This window comes from Podarcis cretensis (genome assembly GCF_951804945.1).
Source record: "Podarcis cretensis genome assembly, chromosome: 3".
NCBI lineage: Eukaryota > Metazoa > Chordata > Lepidosauria > Squamata > Lacertidae > Podarcis > Podarcis cretensis.
Window position 1 is genome coordinate 117546728 of NC_137172.1, and position 18201 is coordinate 117564928.

Sequence of the window (18201 nt, forward strand, 5' to 3'; positions counted from 1 at the left end):
TCCAGCCGTCTTGTCTCAGCCAACTTCCACCTGCTTGGCTTTTTACTTATGTATTTACTGCCTGACAGCTTCCTCCTCTTTAGTCTCAGCGTCGCCCCTTTTAAAACTCAGCAGGCGTGGCAAAACCAGAATTGGTGGAACCAGGGGTGAAATTAGGCTTTCTTTTACCTGGGCCAAAGACCCAGTTTGGTACACACACACCCCGTGCATATTTGCATAAACACACACACACAGGCTGGGAGCCACAGTTACTACTGTGTAGGAAAACAGACCCTCCAAGTGTTCCCGTTTTCCAGGGGCAGTCTTGGATTTACAGAAGCTGTCCTGGTTTGTGATTTGTCCCGCTTTTCCTTGGGATGTCCCTATTTTCATCGGAGAAAGGTTGGAGGGTATGGAAAGATGCTCTTAAGTACTCAATCATTTGTGTTTGTGTGTCGTCGTCCCCCCCCCCCCAATTTCTCCGATCAGATTTTGGGTGTGCATTATCAGCAGTTTCGTGTATTAGCCACGATAAGTCAAATGATATTAGTATTTCTCTATTTGCTTTGAAGCAGTTCTCTCTGAGGGGGACGCAGGTGGCGCTGTGGGTTAAAGCCTCAGCGTCTAAGACTTGCCGATCGAAAGGTCGGCGGTTCGAATCCCTGCGGCGGGGTGCGCTCCCGCTGCTCGGTCCCAGCGCCTGCCAACCTAGCAGTTCGAAAGCACCTCTGGGTGCAAGTAGATAAATAGGGACCGCTTACCAGCGGGAAGGTAAACGGCGTTTCCGTGTGCGGCTCTGGCTCGCCAGAGCAGCGATGTCACGCTGGCCACGTGACCCGGAAGTGTCTCCGGACAGCGCTGGCCCCTGGCCTCTTAAGTGAGATGGGCGCACAACCCCAGAGTCTGTCAAGACTGGCCCGTACAGGCAGGGGTACCTTTACCTTTACCTTAGTTCTCTCTGTCATTTTGTTTTTTAATTTTTTTCAAAAAAATAAATATTATTAAAATAATTCAACATTAATACATACATGTTATGAATATACAAACATACATTTCATACAATCCTTAAAAATATTCATACATACCCACATTCAATCCCACAGATACTTCCTTTTCCCACCACCATCCCTCACCCCTCACCCCACCCTTGTGATAAACTTCCAAACTACTCAATTGCAATTTCTTTTCACTTCTATCACTTTCTTTCACATACTTTTAAACCAATTTTCTGCTTCTTTTTCTGTTACACATTGTTATCCATCTTATTTAGTATTTCAGTATTTATAATGGAACTTGTTTATTCTAATAGGAGTTCTGATTTTTCCAATATAAATTTGCAAGTATCCTTTAAACACCTTCCAGTCCTTGTCTATCTTCTCTTTTGAGATCCTTCCAATTTCTTCCATTGTTTTGGATATATTGTAATACTCCAATAATTTGGCAAGCCACTCTGTTTTTGTCGGTATAATACCACTTTTCCAATTTTTTGCAATCAGTAGCCTTGCGGCTACTGTTGCGTATAAATATAATGTCTTGTCTTCTTCCTTTAGATTTCCTGGTACTATTCCCAATAGAAAACCTTCTGATGTTTCCCTAAATGAATATCTGAACATTTTTTTTCATTTCATTGTATATTGTTTCCCAAAATTGTTTGATGTTTAAACAATTCCACCATATATGCATCATAGTACCTTTTCCAGTGTTGCAACGATGCAACACTCTGTCATTTTCACAGTAAGGGTTCTCTCAATAAATCTGTTCCTCTGTGCCATATCAGTATTTTAAATTACTTTTCTGTTGTCACCATCAAAGAAATAATCTTCCTTCCTAACATTTCAATTCAAGGACTCAGAAAATAAGAATGGTTTGGGTTTTTAAAATACTTTACAGTCAGCAGAGGGAGCTCCAAGTGTTCCTTTGTAGGTCTTTCAAGACATTTGGGGTTGTTTTTTTAGGGATAGATTTTTCTGCAGTTACATTTTTTAAGTTGCCGTCTCTACTGAGGCTTAGAAAGCAAAATTCTTGTCATGCAGACCCAGACTCTTGGGTGCTTTGATGCATCCGACTATAACAAATGAGGTAAGTTTATATTTTTCGCTTTAAGCCTTCTGCTGCATTTTATACACACACACACCCCTGCAACAATTCAGTATTAGTTTTAGCTCTTTAATGATTGCATTCTTTAGACATTAATGGAAGTGATGGGGGAAACACAAACCTGTACATTAAACAAGCTTTCCTGATTCCCCCCCCCCCCCGAATTTTTGTTGTTGTCACTACAGTGGTACCTCAGGTTAAGTACTTAATTCGTTCCGGAGGTCTGTTCTTAACCTGAAACTGTTCTTAACCTGAAGCACCACTTTAGCTAATGGGGTCTCCAACTGCTGCCGCGCCACCGGAGCACGATTTCTGCTCTCATCCTGCAGCAAAGTTCTTAACCCGAGGTACTATTTCTGGGTTAGCAGAGTCTGTAACCTGAAGCGTATGTAACCTGAAGCTTATGTACCACTGTATTAGGAAACCGGGGTGCAAGTTATCCTAAAACTGCTAGCTCGTTTACAAAGCTAAGTAGGGCCTGGTCCAGTTTCAAGTTGGATGGGGTACTGTGTGTTGAAGTTTCAGCATTGCAGGGGGTTTGGCCCTCGAGGTCCCTTCGAACTCTACAATTCTCTGATTCTCTGATTCAACATGTATCCCTCTTGTAGCTATCCCTGAGGACCAAACTATACAGTCGGCAGCAGACCCAGCTCTGGTAGCCTTGATTTCTACTGAAGAGAGCTAAAGCAGTGACAGGCGAGAAGGACGTAATTTGTAGCAGAGAAGCATCAGACAGGTATTTTACCTTTCCATCATCTGTTAATTCTCCCATTGCAACCCCCTCCCTCCCACAACTTTCTTCCCAGCCAAGGTTTGTTGCCTTAAATCTTGTTAAGCTTCACGTAGAAGTCAAACACTTGTTAAATGTGGCTCCCTCTATTAGGGTCCTGCACTGACATTATTTATGAGCCCCTTCAGACGAGTAGGTTTCCCCCGCCCCCCGACATATTTTTGGAACATGAAATTGACACTATGTTAGTGCTTTAGTGGTGGGTTTATACAGAACCAACCATGCCGTTCTGCTTTATTCATTGTTCTGTGACGCTTCCCCTGTGCTTTCCGATTCTTCCTATAGTGCAGGGGTAGGCAAACTAAGGTCCAGGGGCTGGATGCGGCCCAGTCGCCTTCTCAATCTGGCCCGCGGACAGTCCAGGAATCAGCGTGTTTTTACAGAAGTAGAATGTGTCCTTTTATTTAAAATGCATCTCTGGGTTATTTGTGGGGCCTGCCTGGTGTTTTTACATGAGTAGAATGTGTCCTTTTATTTAAAATGCATCTCTGAGTTATTTGTGGGGCATAGGAATTCGTTCATTCGCGCCACCCCCACCCCCAAATATATAGTCCGGCCCACCACATGGTCTGAGGGATGGTGGACAGGCCCACAGCTGAAAAAGGTTGCTATAGTGCAACAAAAGCATGTGTGGTGTAGATTCAGGTAGATAGTCTGACGCAGTCAAAATATATATAAAAAATTTTAAAATGTCCAGTAGCACCTTAGAGACCAACTAGGTTTGTTCTTGGTATAAACTTTCATGTGCATGCGTACTTCTTCAGATACACTGAAACAGAAGTCACCAGACCCTTATATAAGAGGGTGTGGGGTGTGTGGAATATCTATGGTACGAAAAGTTACAGGATTTCTGCAGGAAGCTATGGGACATGTACCAATGAGGAATGGAGCTGTGTTGCTAGCCCAATGGTTTGCAAGCACAAGCAGTATTAAAAGCAGACCATCACAACAGGTCCTCATGAATGCACAACAAAAAGGACATCTGGAGGGGCGAGTGCTTTATTTATTTAAGGCAGGCATAGGCAAACTCGCCCTCCAGATGTTTTTGGACTACAACTCCCATCATCCCTAGGTAACAGGACTAGTGATCAGGGATGACGGGAGTTGTAGTCCAAAAACATCTGGAGGGCCGAGTTTGCCTATGCCTGGTTTAGGGCGTTTATGCCCTTCCCCTTTAGCAAAAAAGGGCTCTCAGAGCAAATTACAAACATCCCTGCCCTTACAATGGGAGGGAGGAAGAAAAAGACACAAAACACTCTTGCACCAGAGCCCTTTCGAGATCTGTACTTTGAGAAATCTTCTAAGCTGCTTTGAGAATTTGCTTCTGTCAGGAGGTGAGGCAAATGTCTCCCCTGTATCCTATTAGGGCATGGAGAAAATCCGCTTTTCATCTCAGCATTAAGCAATATGGCAATGACTAATGAGGTGCTGGAGGAGACTCTTGAGAGTCCCATGGACTGCAAGAAGATCAAACCTATCCATTCTGAAGGAAATCAGCCCTGAGTGCTCACTGGAAGGACAGATCATGAAGCTGAGACTCCAATACTTTGGCCACCTCATGAGAAGAGAAGACTCCCTGGAAAAGACCCTGATGTTGGGAAAGATGAAGGGCACGACAGAGGACGAGATGGTGGGACAGTGTTCTCAAAGCTACCAGCATGAGATTGACCAAACTGCGGGAGGCAGTGGAAGACAGGAGTGCCTGGCGTGCTCTGGTCCATGGGGTCACGAAGAGTCGGACGCGACTAAATGACTAAACATCAAGTTATGGTGCTGGTGCTGGAGGAGACTCTTGAGAGTCCTATGGACTGCAAGAAGATCAAACCTATCCATTCTTAAGGAAATCAGTCCTGAGTGTTCACTAGAAGGACAGATCCTGAAGCTGAGGCTCCAGTACTTTGGCCACATCAGGAGAAGAGAAGACTCCCTGGAAAAGACCCTGATGTTGGGAAAGATGGAGGGCACAAGGAGAAGGGGACGACAGAGGACGAGATGGTTGGATAGTGTTCTCGAAGCTACCAGCATGAGTTTGACCAAACTGCAGGAGGCAGTGGAAGACAGGAGTGCCTGGCGTGCTCTGGTCCATGGGGTCACGAACAGTCGGACACGAGTAAACGACTAAACAACAACAATGAGATGCTTGGAGTCTTAAGTCCATATCTAGGGTTGCCAACTTTTTTGCTGGTGGGCTTCTCTCTGTGCCCTTTTTGTGTGCCAAGCAGGAATTCAACAGAGGTTAGGCTTCTCATTGCCCGTGATAGGAAGGGGTGCTAGGTTTCTGCCTGTACATTTAGCTGCTGGAGGCAAGGAAGCTATGCCAGTGAAAGAAGCGGCAATCTAGCTTTCCCAAATGGTAGGGAAAGTGGTTTGTGAGCTCCCTCTCAAGGATATAAAAAGGTGGGGTTCCCCTTGGTCACATAGATGGCCAGCAGAGGGGTGTGGCTTATGCCCCCCAATATTTATTTGTGAGTCTCAAGTCAGTTTACATAAAAACAACAAAAAGTAGCTTTAAAAACAGCAGGGAAAAATGACTAAACTAAATATAAGTTTAAGAAACAATACGGAATAAACACTGGAGGCAGAGACATTTTCACCCAGATGGAAAAGCTTGTTTTTTTAAAAGCCTTTAAATTGTTTCTGAAAAAGTACAAATAGTAGTTGTCTCTCAACAGAGGTGCTGTTTCACAATATAGATAGGTCTGTATGTGTACATGTTTTTTTGCCACTGATGTTTTAGCTATCTAATTGTGGCCGAAAAACAGCCACGTTGAATACCAGACCTGCTTCGTGTCAAGAGGAATATTTTTTCCACACTGAACTCGACCTTGATTCTGTAATATTTATTCAAAACATTTGTCAGGTGATAAAAGGAAATAACCAGGAATTACTGTCAGGCCTTACCAAAAGTCGGGTTCCTGGCAGTCAGATTCCGGGAGTCGGAGGAACTGGCTATCAGTCTAATAATAATAATAATAATAATTTATTATTTATATCCCGCCCATCTGGCTGGGCCTTCCCAGCCACTCTGGGCGGCTTCCATAAAAACCAAAAAATACAGTAAAATCACACGTTAAAAACTTCCCTGAACAGGGCTGCCTTAAGATGTCACAGGGCTGCCTTAAGATGTCACAGGGCTGCCTTAAGATGTCTAAGAGGACCAGAAGTGAGTGTGTGGTCCAAAATACCCAAGGCTCAAGATCCAAGGCGGAAATAAACATGAGGGAGGGAGGATGAAATATAATCTGAGTCGAGAGTGGATTTCATGCTCTTTCTTCAGCTCATAGTGGTGAGGAGGAATGGAAGTTCCCCCAGAATGTCTGCCTTATATACATTATTTACACAATGGGCCCCACGTGATTGGCTAATTCCGGGATTCTCCTGTAGGCCAATCAGGTTGCGGATTCCCTTCCACCTGGAGCTGGATTGGGTGGTTCCTGTGGACCAATCAGACTGCTGCATTCTGGATCCTATTGTTCTAGGACCAATCAGACTGCTGCATTCTGAATCCTATTGTTCTAGGACCAATCAGACTGCTGCCTTTTGGATCCTATTCAACTCAGTACATGACAAAGGTGTTAGAGTAAGAATACTGGGATCTATAGTTTTAGATCCTCCGCATAGATCTATCAGAATTACTTAGTCTAGGACTGTGGTTTAAGTCAATCAGGATGCTCCATATCTAAAACATCTGTGATAATTGTTTACAAAAGAAGATTATATGTTCCCCCTGGACACCTTGTGTTATTGCCAAACTCCTCTAATCTCTAAATTAAGATACTTTGCCTAAATCCAAATTGGTTTAATTTACATCTTGCTTGATTTCCTTTTTATGTTATTTTAATTCATTGAAAACTACCGTCTGATGTTTTGTTCTTAAAGTCATACCAGATAGCAGGCTGCTCCTTCCATATTTTACTATTTCCAACCTTCTAGACCTATTTTTTTTTTTAGCAGAATCCAGAGAAGAGTGTCCTTTTAACTTCACACTCGGTTCTGAGGTCAGTGAAATTGCTGTTTTTCTGAAGCCTTCCCAGTTTTTAACCTCCCGAGCTGATGAGGCATGGGTGTAGCCAGGATTTTTGTTGGGGGGAAGAACAGCCAAAGTTGTTTCATTATGGGGGGGGCAGACTTCCTGGGGGGAGAGAATCTCAGTTAATTGAGTACTTTAAATGCTTTTCACTAACTTTTGTTGATCTTGGGGAGGGGCAACTGCCAGCCTGCCCCCATCCCAGGTACTCCCATGTGACTAGGACTTTTGATTAAAACTTTTTAATGGGGGACGGACGGACATATTTTATTAACCCACTTTGCAGCCAGAGGACTGAGTGTGAATGCTATAAGTTTTGTCCTAAACTAATACAAATTTATTATAAAATAGTTGGGAAGGAACTAGCAATAGACTGAGGCTTGCCTATTCCTAAAAGAGGGAGTGTATTTGGCAGATGCTCAGTCCAGGGCTTCCAGAATCTCAGAGGCCCTTTCAAAAAGAACAAAATGTTCTTAGTTTGTTGTGACAACTGTGTTTTTTCTTTACAACAGAAAGAACTCCCTTCACTCTCTCCTTGTTGCCTTCACTTTCACCTCCAACCTTGTAGGGCTATTTCCCACTTTACTTTTGCTGTAAACCTAAAAATGTAGTGTGCATAGGACACACACACATTTGCAATCAAGTGTTAGATACTGAGAATTTGCAGCCTAAGTGAAGTAAGTCTAAACAGAAGCAAGCCGTATTGAATTCAATTGGGCTTAGTAGGGATGCAATGATTTGTCAATTTTGGTTTCTCAGGGTTGGTTTTTTTTGTTGTGTTGTTTTTTTTTTGCAGCAGTTTACTTTTTTAAACAAAGAAAAATCCTCATGAAAACCATTTGCATTTTTGTCAGTTGAAAAATACTCGGAGTCAAGAGTGGATTTCATGCTCTTTATTCAGCTCATAGTGGTGAGGAGGAATGGCAGTTCCCTCAGAATGTCTGCTTTATATACATTATTTACACAATGGGCCCCACATGATTGGCTAATACTGGGATTCTCCTGTGGGCCAATCTGGTTGCGGATTCACTTCCACCGGGAACTGGATTGGGTGGTTCCTGTGGACCAATCAGACTGCTGCATTCTGGGTCCTATTGTTCGAGGACCAATCAGACTGCTGCATTTTGGATCCTATTCAACTCAGTACATAACATCAGTTTTGAACAATATACACTTTTTGCTTAACATACTCCTTTTTGCAAGCAATTTCCCATAATATAATGCATTTCTTAACTGTTATTTTCACTAATACCTCTAATATACCTGTTTTTGTGTTGGGAATTCCAACACAAAATTTGGGTAGGTGCGCATTTTGAAGGATAGCTGTGTTTCAGTTCGCATGTTGCTTCAGAAAAAAGTATAATGGCAGTAGGGAAGGGATAGACGACACATGATTGTCATAGCATAAAACAAGATGCCATTTTCCCCTCCAGCTCTGTAAAATGAATGCGATGATGATTCGGTGTCTGCTGCTGCTGCTACTCCTGAAACCCTTTTGTTCTCCTGCACCTCGGCTTCTGGTATGTTTATTTTTTTACTTATTAGAATATTGATATTGCGCCTTCCAGGACAAAATCCATTGCAAGGCAGCATCCAGAAAAAGACGTACAAAACTTGTCGGATCAACACTTTTAAAATCTACAAAGGAGTGGTAAAAGACAGCAGCGAACCAAGATAAGGCCAAAATCAAAGCAAATCCTAAATAAACGCTGTGAACTTGCCACTCTTCATGACAACATTTACAGCCATTGGGTTCATATCTTTTTTTTCTGGCTCTGGCTAGTTCACCAGCTACAGCCACTCCTGGATGTGAATAGCCTGGCCACAGTTATCCACACCTGTATTAACCTCATGACTGCAGTACTGCAATGCTATCTGTGCAGGGATACCCTTGAAGACAGTGTAGAAGCTGCAGATGGTGTAAAATACAGCTGCCAGCCTTTTAATTTTAAGGCAGGATCGTATATGGCAGGTCCTTGGAGAGCTACACTGGCTGCCTGTTTGTCGCTGGAACCAATTCAAGGAGTCGCTACTGGTATAAACCCAGCACCCTGGACCCCGTGTTGTGCAGTGAAATTTGGACTGCAAACTTTCTCCTTATAAGGAGGACAATCCTGAGAAATCCATGCCCCCCCGAGAAATATACAGGAACAACTATAGAACACAACAACCAGGGGCGGATTTAGGTTTGATGAGGCCCTAAGCTACTGAAGGTAATGGGGCCCTTTATATGTCCAGCTGTCCTTTGTCAACAACAAATTGTCGCTGTTTTTTGTGTTGAATATATGCTACAGTGGCACCTCGCAAGACGAAAAACCCGCTAGACGAAAGAGTTTTCTGTTTTTTGAGTCATTCCGCAAGACGAATTTCCCTATGGGCTTGCTTCGCAAGACGAAACGTCTTGCGAGCTCTTGCGAGTTTGTTTCCTTTTTCTTAAAGCCGCTAAGCCGCTAATAGCCGCTAAGCCGTTAATAGCTGCTAAGCAGTTAATAGCCGCTAATCCACTAATAGCCGTGCTTCGCAAGACGAAAAAACCACAAGACACTCGCGGAACGGATTAATTTCGTCTTGCGAGGCACCACTGTATATGGTAATTTATGGACCTAATAGGTATCTAAAGCCATTTGCACATGCAGAATGTAAAGGTAAAGGTAAAGGTAAAGGTACCCCTGCCCGTACGGGCCAGTCTTGACAGACTCTGGGGTTGTGCGCCCATCTCACTTAAGAGGCCAGGGGCCAGCGCTGTCCGGAGACACTTCCGGGTCACGTGGCCAGCGTGACATCGCTGCTCTGGCGAGCCAGAGCCGCACACGGAAACGCCGTTTACCTTCCCGCTGGTAAGCGGTCCCTATTTATCTACTTGCACCCGGAGGTGCTTTCGAACTGCTAGGTTGGCAGGCGCTGGGACCGAGCAGCGGGAGCGCACCCCGCCGCAGGGATTCGAACCGCCGACCTTTCGATCGGCAAGTCCTAGGCGCTGAGGCTTTAACCCACAGCGCCACCTGCGTCCCATCATGCAGAATGTAGGCACCCTATATATAGAAATGAGCAAACCAGGGATATTTTAGGGAGCAGGCTAGCAGGTGGGGCCCATGACTTACATCATAGGCGCCTACACAACACAAAACACTGTTCCTGTATGTAGGTTTTATTTGTTTTTTATCTTATATTTTGGAAATATACATCGCTTTTTTCCCTTTAAATTTTTGGGGCCCCCCAAAAAAGTGGGGCCCTAAGCTGTAACTTGTTTAGTTTATACGTAAATCCGGCACTGACAACAACCAATACCTTCCAACTTACCCTGACTGCAGTTGCATAAAAGGGAATGACAATTTCCTTCTCACTTTCAGGAAAGGGAGGACTGCCTGGTAGAAAACGGCAAACTACAGCAGAAGCTAAAAACACTCCAAGATTTATCCCAGCTATATGCACTACAGCTGAAAGACCTCCTGGGGAACAACTACCACAGGCAAAAGAGCAAGGTTTTCTCTGCCATGAGGACCACACAGCTGGACATGCTTTTGCCCTCAACGAGTGGAAGTCTCTTAGTCTATAACCAAGGTAGGTAAAATCTGTGGCGAGGTCTGTTCTTCTCAAAGGCCCTCTCCGAAGCGCCCTCTCCGATTGCATGGAGCCCGGAGAGCCCCGTGGTTTTCCACGGATCTGAGGGCAATGAAACAATCGTTGAGACGGCTAGAGCGCCGGTGGCGGATAACCCATTCTGAATCTGACCGGACACAGGTTAGAGCTCAACGTCGAGCCTACCAAGTGGCGATAGCGACGGCGAAGAAGACTTTCTTCACCGCCTCTATTGCATCTGCAGAAAACAGCAGCAGGAGACTCTTTCAGGTGGTTCACAATTTAGCGGAACCACCTGTAACATCGGGGCCCAGTACGGGCCACATGTTCTCCTGCAATGATTTTGCAAAGTTTTTTGCAGATAAAATCGCTCAGATTCGGGAAGAAGTAGACTCCACCGTGGGAGCAGGGCCGGGGCGGGAGAGTGCTAGAGTCCTGTCTGGTCAAGTTGTGTGGGATCAATTCCAATCTGTTACCCCCGAGGATGTGGACAGGCTGCTTGGACGAGTGAAGCCAACCACCTGTCTCCTGGATCCTTGCCCATCCTGGCTTATAAAAGCTAGCCGGGAAGGACTGGGCGATGGGCTTCGTGGGGTGGTGAATGCTTCCCTCCGTGAGGGAGCCTTCCCAGACCCGCTGAAAGAGGCGGTTATTAAACCGCTTCTTAAAAAACCATCTCTAGATGCGGCCACGATGGCCAATTATCGCCCAGTCTCAAACCTTCCATTCTTGGGCAAGGTGATTGAGCGAGTGGTTGCTGAACAACTCCAGGCACGCCTGGAAGAAGCGGACCATTTGGATCCCTTCCAGTCGGGATTCAGGCCTCATCATGGGACTGAAACTGCCTTGGTCGCACTGGTTGATGATCTCCGGCGGGCTAGGGACAAAGGTGAGAGCTGTTTCCTAGTTCTGCTGGATCTCTCAGCGGCATTTGATACCATCGACCATGACATCCTTCTGGACCGTCTTGAGGGGCTGGGAGCTGGGGGCACTGTCATACAGTGGTTCCGCTCCTTCCTCCTGGGCCGTGTTCAGAAAGTGGTGATGGGGGATGAGTGTTCAGACCCCTGGGCTCTCACTTGTGGGGTGCCTCAGGGTTCTGTCCTCTCCCCCATGCTTTTCAACATCTACATGCAGCCGCTGGGAGGGATCATCAGGAGGTTTGGGCTGGGTGTTCATCAGTATGCAGATGATACCCAGCTCTACCTCTCTTTTAAATCAGAACCAGTGAAGGCGGTAAAGGTCCTGTGTGAGTGTCTGGAAGCGGTTGGAGGATGGATGGCGGCTAACAGATTGAGGTTGAATCCTGACAAGACAGAAGTACTGTTTTTGGGGGACAGGAGGCGGGCAGGTGTGGAGGATTCCCTGGTCCTGAATGGGGTAACTGTGCCCCTGAAGGACCAGGTGCGCAGCCTGGGAGTCATTTTGGACTCACAGCTGTCCATGGAGGCACAGGTCAAATCTGTATCCAGGGCAGCTGTTTACCAGCTCCATCTGGTACGTAGGCTGAGACCCTATCTGCCTGCAGACTGTCTCGCCAGAGTGGTACATGCTCTGGTTATCTCCCGCTTGGACTACTGCAATGCGCTCTACGTGGGGCTACCTTTGAAGGTGACCCGGAAACTACAACTAATCCAGAATGCGGCAGCTAGACTGGTGACTGGGAGCGGCCGCCGAGACCATATAACACCGGTCTTGAAAGACCTACATTGGCTCCCAGTACGTTTCCGAGCACAATTCAAAGTGTTGGTGCTGACCTTTAAAGCCCTAAATGGCCTCGGTCCAGTATATCTGAAGGAGCGTCTCCTCCCCCATCGGTCTGCCCGGACACTGAGGTCCAGCTCCGAGGGCCTTCTGGCGGTTCCCTCACTGCGAGAGGCCAAGTTGCAGGGAACCAGGCAGAGGGCCTTCTCGGTGGTGGCGCCCGCCCTGTGGAATGCCCTCCCATCGGATGTCAAGGCGATGGACAACTACCTGACATTCAGAAAACATCTGAAGGCAGCCCTGTTCAGGGAAGTTTTTAATATGTGACATTTTAGTGTATTTTTCATCTCTGTTGGAAGCCGCCCAGAGTGGCTGGGGAAACCCAGCCAGATGGGCGGGGTACAAATAATAAATTATTATTATTATTATTATAAAGGCGTGAGTGTTTTCTTTAATCTTTGAGATTGTTGTTGTTTAGACATTTAGTCGTGTCCGACTGTTCGTGACCCCATGGACCAGAGCATGCCAGGCACTCCTGTCTTCCACTGCCTCCCACAGTTTGGTCAAACTCATGTTCGTAGCTTCGAGAACACTGTCCAACCATCTCGTCCTCTGCCGTCCCCTTCTCCTTGTGCCCTCCATCTTTCCCAGCATCAGGGTCTTTTCCAGGGAGTCTTCTCTTCTCATGAGGTGGCCAAAGTATTGGAGCCTCAGCTTCAGGATCTGTCCTTCCAGTAAGCACTCGGGGCTGATTTCCTTAAGAATTGATAGGAATCTTTGAGATAGACATGCTCTTTACGGCCAGTCCCCTTCTTGCGTTTGCATGTTTTCAGCCCTCAATTTGTTGCCATCCAACCTCTCCATCTTGCCTTGCTTTGCTTAGATTGTGCAATGGTATTTAACAGCGGAAAGACAGAGAGTGGATACTACCGAATTAAGCCTAGAGCAGACAGAGAACCTTTCCTTGCCTTCTGTGACATGTCAGACGGAGGAGGGTGGACTGTGATCCAACGGCGCAGAAACGGAAAAGAGAATTTCTACAGGTGCGTCACTGAGTGCAGTTAACAGCACACATAATGATTTCCTTTTTAAATAATTTTTGTTGAATTTCCTGTTTTACAATTTAAAATACTCATTTAAGCATCCTTAAAATATCCATGACTTCCCTTCTTCTCTTTCCATGGTCCATTTTGCATATCATAAATCCCTGCATATTTTACAAAAACTCAACCATTCAGCATTCCATTATTGCATCCATCAAAACTTATTTACACGGTTGAATTTATCTTAAAGTTGCCAACATTTTCAGGTGCACATGGTTGTTTCCCATATATTCCAATCTATGTTCTTCTTGTTGTCTTATGTTAAGTCTGCAAGCTGCGCATATTCTGTCAACTTAAGTTGCCATTCTTCTTTGTTTGGGACCTCGCTCGTTTTCCATTTTGGGGCTAACAAAACACGGGCCGCAGTAGTAGCATACATAAATAACATTTTTTTTACACATGGGAATTTCAGTCTGAATTATCCCCAACAAAAAGGACTATGTGGTGTTTTTTTGGAAAAGTGCTTTTAAACATTTTTTTCAATTCATTATGGATTATTTCCCAATACTCTTTTACTCTTTTACAAGTCCACCACATGTGAAAGAAAGTTCCGTCCACCTCTTTGCATCTCCAGCACTTACCTGTCACTTATCTGTCACGTAACGGTTTCCTTATTGCTGAGAATAGGGGAGACCATGACCTACAAAATGGGATGGTGCGCCATGTTAGGTCATATAGGCAGTGTCATACAGTTAGGTCATACAGGAAGTAACAACTTCATGGTGAGTGCCAGCACCTATTTTTCTAGGAAAAGAAGCACTGCGTACAGGTATGTGCGAATGTTTTGAGTTGAACCAAAGTCAATTTGTTGCCTCTTAATGCTTTGTAACGCTTTGGAAAAGCACATTAGATAGCCAACCTGGCAGCCTCCAGTTACAGCTGAATAGCCAACCTTGACATGTGTGTCTCTTCTCCTTGCAGAAATTGGGATGATTACAAAGAAGGGTTTGGGCAGTTCCAGTGCAAGGGTGATGAGTATTGGCTGGGTAATGATAAAATATACGATCTGCTACTTGAAGGTAAGGATCCTCGTTCTGTCTAGATGCATCTTTATGAAGTACCGTATTTTTTGCTCTATAAGACTCACTTTTTCCCTCCTAAAAAGTAAGGGGAAATGTGTGTGCGTCTTATGGAATGAGTGCAGGCTGCGCAGCTATCCCAGAAGCCAGAACAGCAAGAGGGATTGCTGCTTTCACTGCGCAGCGATTCCTCTTGCTGTTCTGGCTTCTGAGATTCAGAATATTTTTTTTCTTGTTTTCCTCCTCCGAAAACTTGGTGTGTCTTGTGGTCTGGTGTGTCTTATAGAGCAAAAAATATGGCAGTTTTAACCCTAATAAGCTAACTTCCCCTATAAGCCGATGAAGAGAGGAAGATCTTCCAATCTCTTCACTGCTTTCTTCCATCTTGATAGAGCCCAAAAGATTGCATTTGAGCTAGATGTGATGCTAGAGGTACGTTTAGTGTCTCTTGTTGGCTTTAAAACAAACAAAACAAAAAGGTTTTAGTGCAGCCATGTGGGCTCCAATTTTATTTTGAAGCATGGGATGGGGCAAGAGGGGTTCTTAATGCCTTCTCCTTGGACTGTTTTCCTGATTACGGTGCACCCAACACACAGTTTTTCTCTCTGCGTATAATTTGGTTACAATGATGTGACATGCATATAGTCTGAAGGCACCAATAAATCCTTGCATTTCATTCACAGTACTGTGTGTTGGACCAGGGACGCGGGTGGCGCTGTGGTCTAAACCACAGAGCCTAGGACTTGCCAATCAGAAGGTCAGCGGTTCGAATCCCCGCAACGGGGTGAGCTCCCGTTGCTCAGTCCCTGCTCCTGCCAACCTAGCAGTTTGAAAGCACATCAAAGTGCAAGTGCAAAGTGCAAGTAGATAAATAGATACCGCTCTGGCGGGAAGGAAAACGGCGTTTCTGTGCGCTGTTCAGGTTCGCCAGAAGCGGCTTAGTCGTGCTGGCCACATGACGCGGAAGCTGTACACTAGCTCCCTCGGCCAATAAAGCGAGATGAGCACCACAACTCCAGAGTCATCCACAACTGGACCTAACGGTCAGGGGTCCCTTTACCTTTTACTGTGTGTTGGACCCAAGGGAGTTCATCATGACACTACTTATGTTGCAGGAGAAAAATCATTGAAAATTGACCTGATGGACTGGAATGGGAAGAGACGATACGCAATTTATGATAATTTCCAGATCAAGAATGAGAGTGTGAGTCATTGGAGGATTAAATACGTTTATCATGTGGACAGTAAGCCCGCAACTTATGCGAGGTTTACAATCTAGGGATCAAACCCAAAGCCAAAATTGCATATAGTCAAAACACATTGGATTCAGTGGCTGGTGGGATTGCCAGAGTCTTTTTCCCCCAGTATGCCTGGCCCCTTTCCACCCCATTTTGAAATTTATTTTATTTGTGAAGTGCGTAGAGCTAAATGCTCACAAGTTAAATGCACGTAAGTCGCTGGCAAGCAGGATAGAGGCTGGGGGAGAATATGCATATTTAAGTTAAAGATCTCGTGGATGTAAGAACCAGAAGATTTTAAGACAGCATCACTCAGTTTTGGCTGCAAATCAGGGAGCTTGTACACATATGAAAACTAAAAGCAAGAGTCTTATTTATTAAGTCAACATCTATCCTGTTCCCCAACCCAATCCATCTATTGCATGTATTTACAAGTCTCCTGTTACCAGTCAACAAACATGATATCCAGCAACCACAGATCAACACAATCTGTGCACAACTGGAAAAAAGGAAAATGCCGTGTGTGCAGAGCACGTAACACCCGAAAATTAATCCAGCCACATGTGATATGCATTACACCATTATGTGCATTATATCATGAAGGCATTAACTGTGTAAAAGTTGTGCAGAAAACATCTGCCCATTTTAGAGATGGGAACGTTAACACTTAAGAAATTAGAGGTGTAAAAAGGTTGTGGGTTGTTTTTTTTTTAAAGAAAAGCTGAAGAGATTATAACGCAGTCTCCTCTTTTTCTCCGAATCCCAGATGGAGGGGACAAACAACAGATAGGTTCTTTGAGACTTTCATGGTGAAAAGATGAACAGTTCTGCTGACACACAGTTTGGGTTAACTGGCTACCTGTACCTGACACCTAATAACATTTGTTTCTGCGGTAGAATAATTACCAGATGAGCTTCGGCACCTTTTCTGGGACCGCTGGGGATGCTTTGTCCGGAGGCAGCAACTTTGAGAGCCAGTGGTCTGCGTCGCTCAATGGGATGCCCTTCTCAGCTCCTGACAGGGACAATGACAGGTTCCTAACAGGGAGCTGTGCAGAAGAGAACAGATGTGGCTGGTGGTTTAACAGGTGAGTTGAGGGATGGCTTAAGTAGCCCTGAAAACCCAAATGAAGACCTGCCACGTCTAAGCAGTTCTTCCTCTCTTGTGCATCTGCTCTGGATCTCCTCGGTCTGTCAGAGTCAGAGATAAATATGTGTATTACTAATTCTGGCAAGCCAGTACTGAGTTATATCAGGTTCAAATCCCCAACTCAGCTATGAAACCATCACTTTTCAGCCTAACCTACCTCACAGGGTTGTTTGTGAGAGTGTAATAGGTGGGGAAGACCCATGTATACCAACTTGAGTTTCTAGGGGAAAAGGCAAGAGACCAATACAATGAATAAATCCACACAAACCTTTACAGATGTCAACATCTTTAGAAAAAACGACTGCTACTTAAAGGGATGCAAATGTTAACAAATGTTATTCATGTTTAAAAAACTGTACAGTGGTACCTCGGGTTACATATGCTTCAGGTTACATATGCTTCAGGTTACAGACTCCGCTAACCCAGAAATAGTGTTCAGGTTAAGAACTTTGCTTCAGAATGAGAACAGAAATCGTGCTCCGGTGGCGCAGCGGCAGCAGGAGGCCCCATTAGCTAAAGTGGTGCTTCAGGTTAAGAACAATTTCAGGTTAAGTACGGACCTCTGGGACGAATTAAGTACTTAACCTGAGGTACCACTGTACATGAGAATTGTACTTTCATCCAGTGCTTTTCTTCTAAAAAAATGTTTAGGGGCACTCTCATTTTCCTACTCATATTGAAATACTGCCCCTCAACGAGGCCAAACTTAGATTCACAAAATGTTTAGGGGAATGCGTACCCCTGCGTCCCCCCAGAAAAAAGCACTGCTTTCACCCTTCATTAAAACAGGGGGGGGGGTGTTTGTGTGAACATGGCATTTGCTTCTCCTCCACTGAGATGAGCAGTGCTCTGGGTTGCTTTTCCACCTTGCCCTCACCCAACTTTTTAGACTTTTAAATCACAGAATTGCACCATGCTTTAACTAAATATCAGTTAATAAACAGATACAGTAATTGCCAGTCGGTCTGTGACTTCTGCTTTGAACTTTTCACTGTTTCCCCTGCCAACTTGACCATAGATGTTTCTCTTAACTGGTAGAATGCCAGTGTTGTATGGTGATTAAGAGTGTTGGACTACGACCAGGGAGACCAGGATTAAGATCCCCCCTCACTCAGCCATGAAGATCATGGGATGACCTTGGACCAGTCACCATGTCTCAAACGTAATTTACCTTACAAAGCTGGTGTGAGGACAAAATGGAGATAGGAGACTATGTGTGCTGCTTTCAGATTCTTGGAGGAAAGAAGGCATATACACGTAATGATCAAAATAAATGGGAAGAGCATCTGGCCAAGAAAATGCAAGCAGAGTCAGCACAAATATAAAAACAAAGCACATTTTATATAGTTGTTACAATGGGAGGAAATTGTGGGTTTTACATAAGAGGACAAGTTGAGTGGGGACTTCTATCATGTCAACAAAGTATTTAAAGTACATCATAAATTGAATTGGGTCTTGGCTTAGAAGAGCAGAAGGTATCTTAATTTCAGATTTCCATAATAAAGTCTTCTTAGC

General features: G+C 44.8%; 1 protein-coding gene across 4 annotated transcripts in view; it reads left to right on the top strand.

Annotated features, from left to right (window-relative positions):
* Window positions 1-1916: 1916 nt before the first annotated feature.
* Window positions 1917-18201, top strand: part of LOC307212574 (fibrinogen-like protein 1) — a 119607-nt gene continuing 103322 nt past the window's right edge. For 3 of the 4 annotated variants that reach the window (XR_013837032.1, XR_013837033.1, XM_079970066.1), the window contains exons 1-8: window positions 1918-2058; window positions 2685-2812; window positions 8327-8413; window positions 10244-10454; window positions 13060-13219; window positions 14201-14298; window positions 15414-15502; window positions 16434-16624. Coding sequence is in view for 2 of the 4 variants with exons in the window: in XM_079970066.1 (XP_079826192.1) it covers window positions 8336-8413; window positions 10244-10454; window positions 13060-13219; window positions 14201-14298; window positions 15414-15502; window positions 16434-16624 (827 nt within the window). In the remaining 2 variants the exon portion in view is untranslated. Of the gene's footprint in view, window positions 2059-2684; window positions 2813-6817; window positions 6865-8326; window positions 8414-10243; window positions 10455-13059; window positions 13220-14200; window positions 14299-15413; window positions 15503-16433; window positions 16625-18201 lie in introns of all 4 variants that reach the window. The other variant, XM_079970067.1, reaches the window with a different exon arrangement.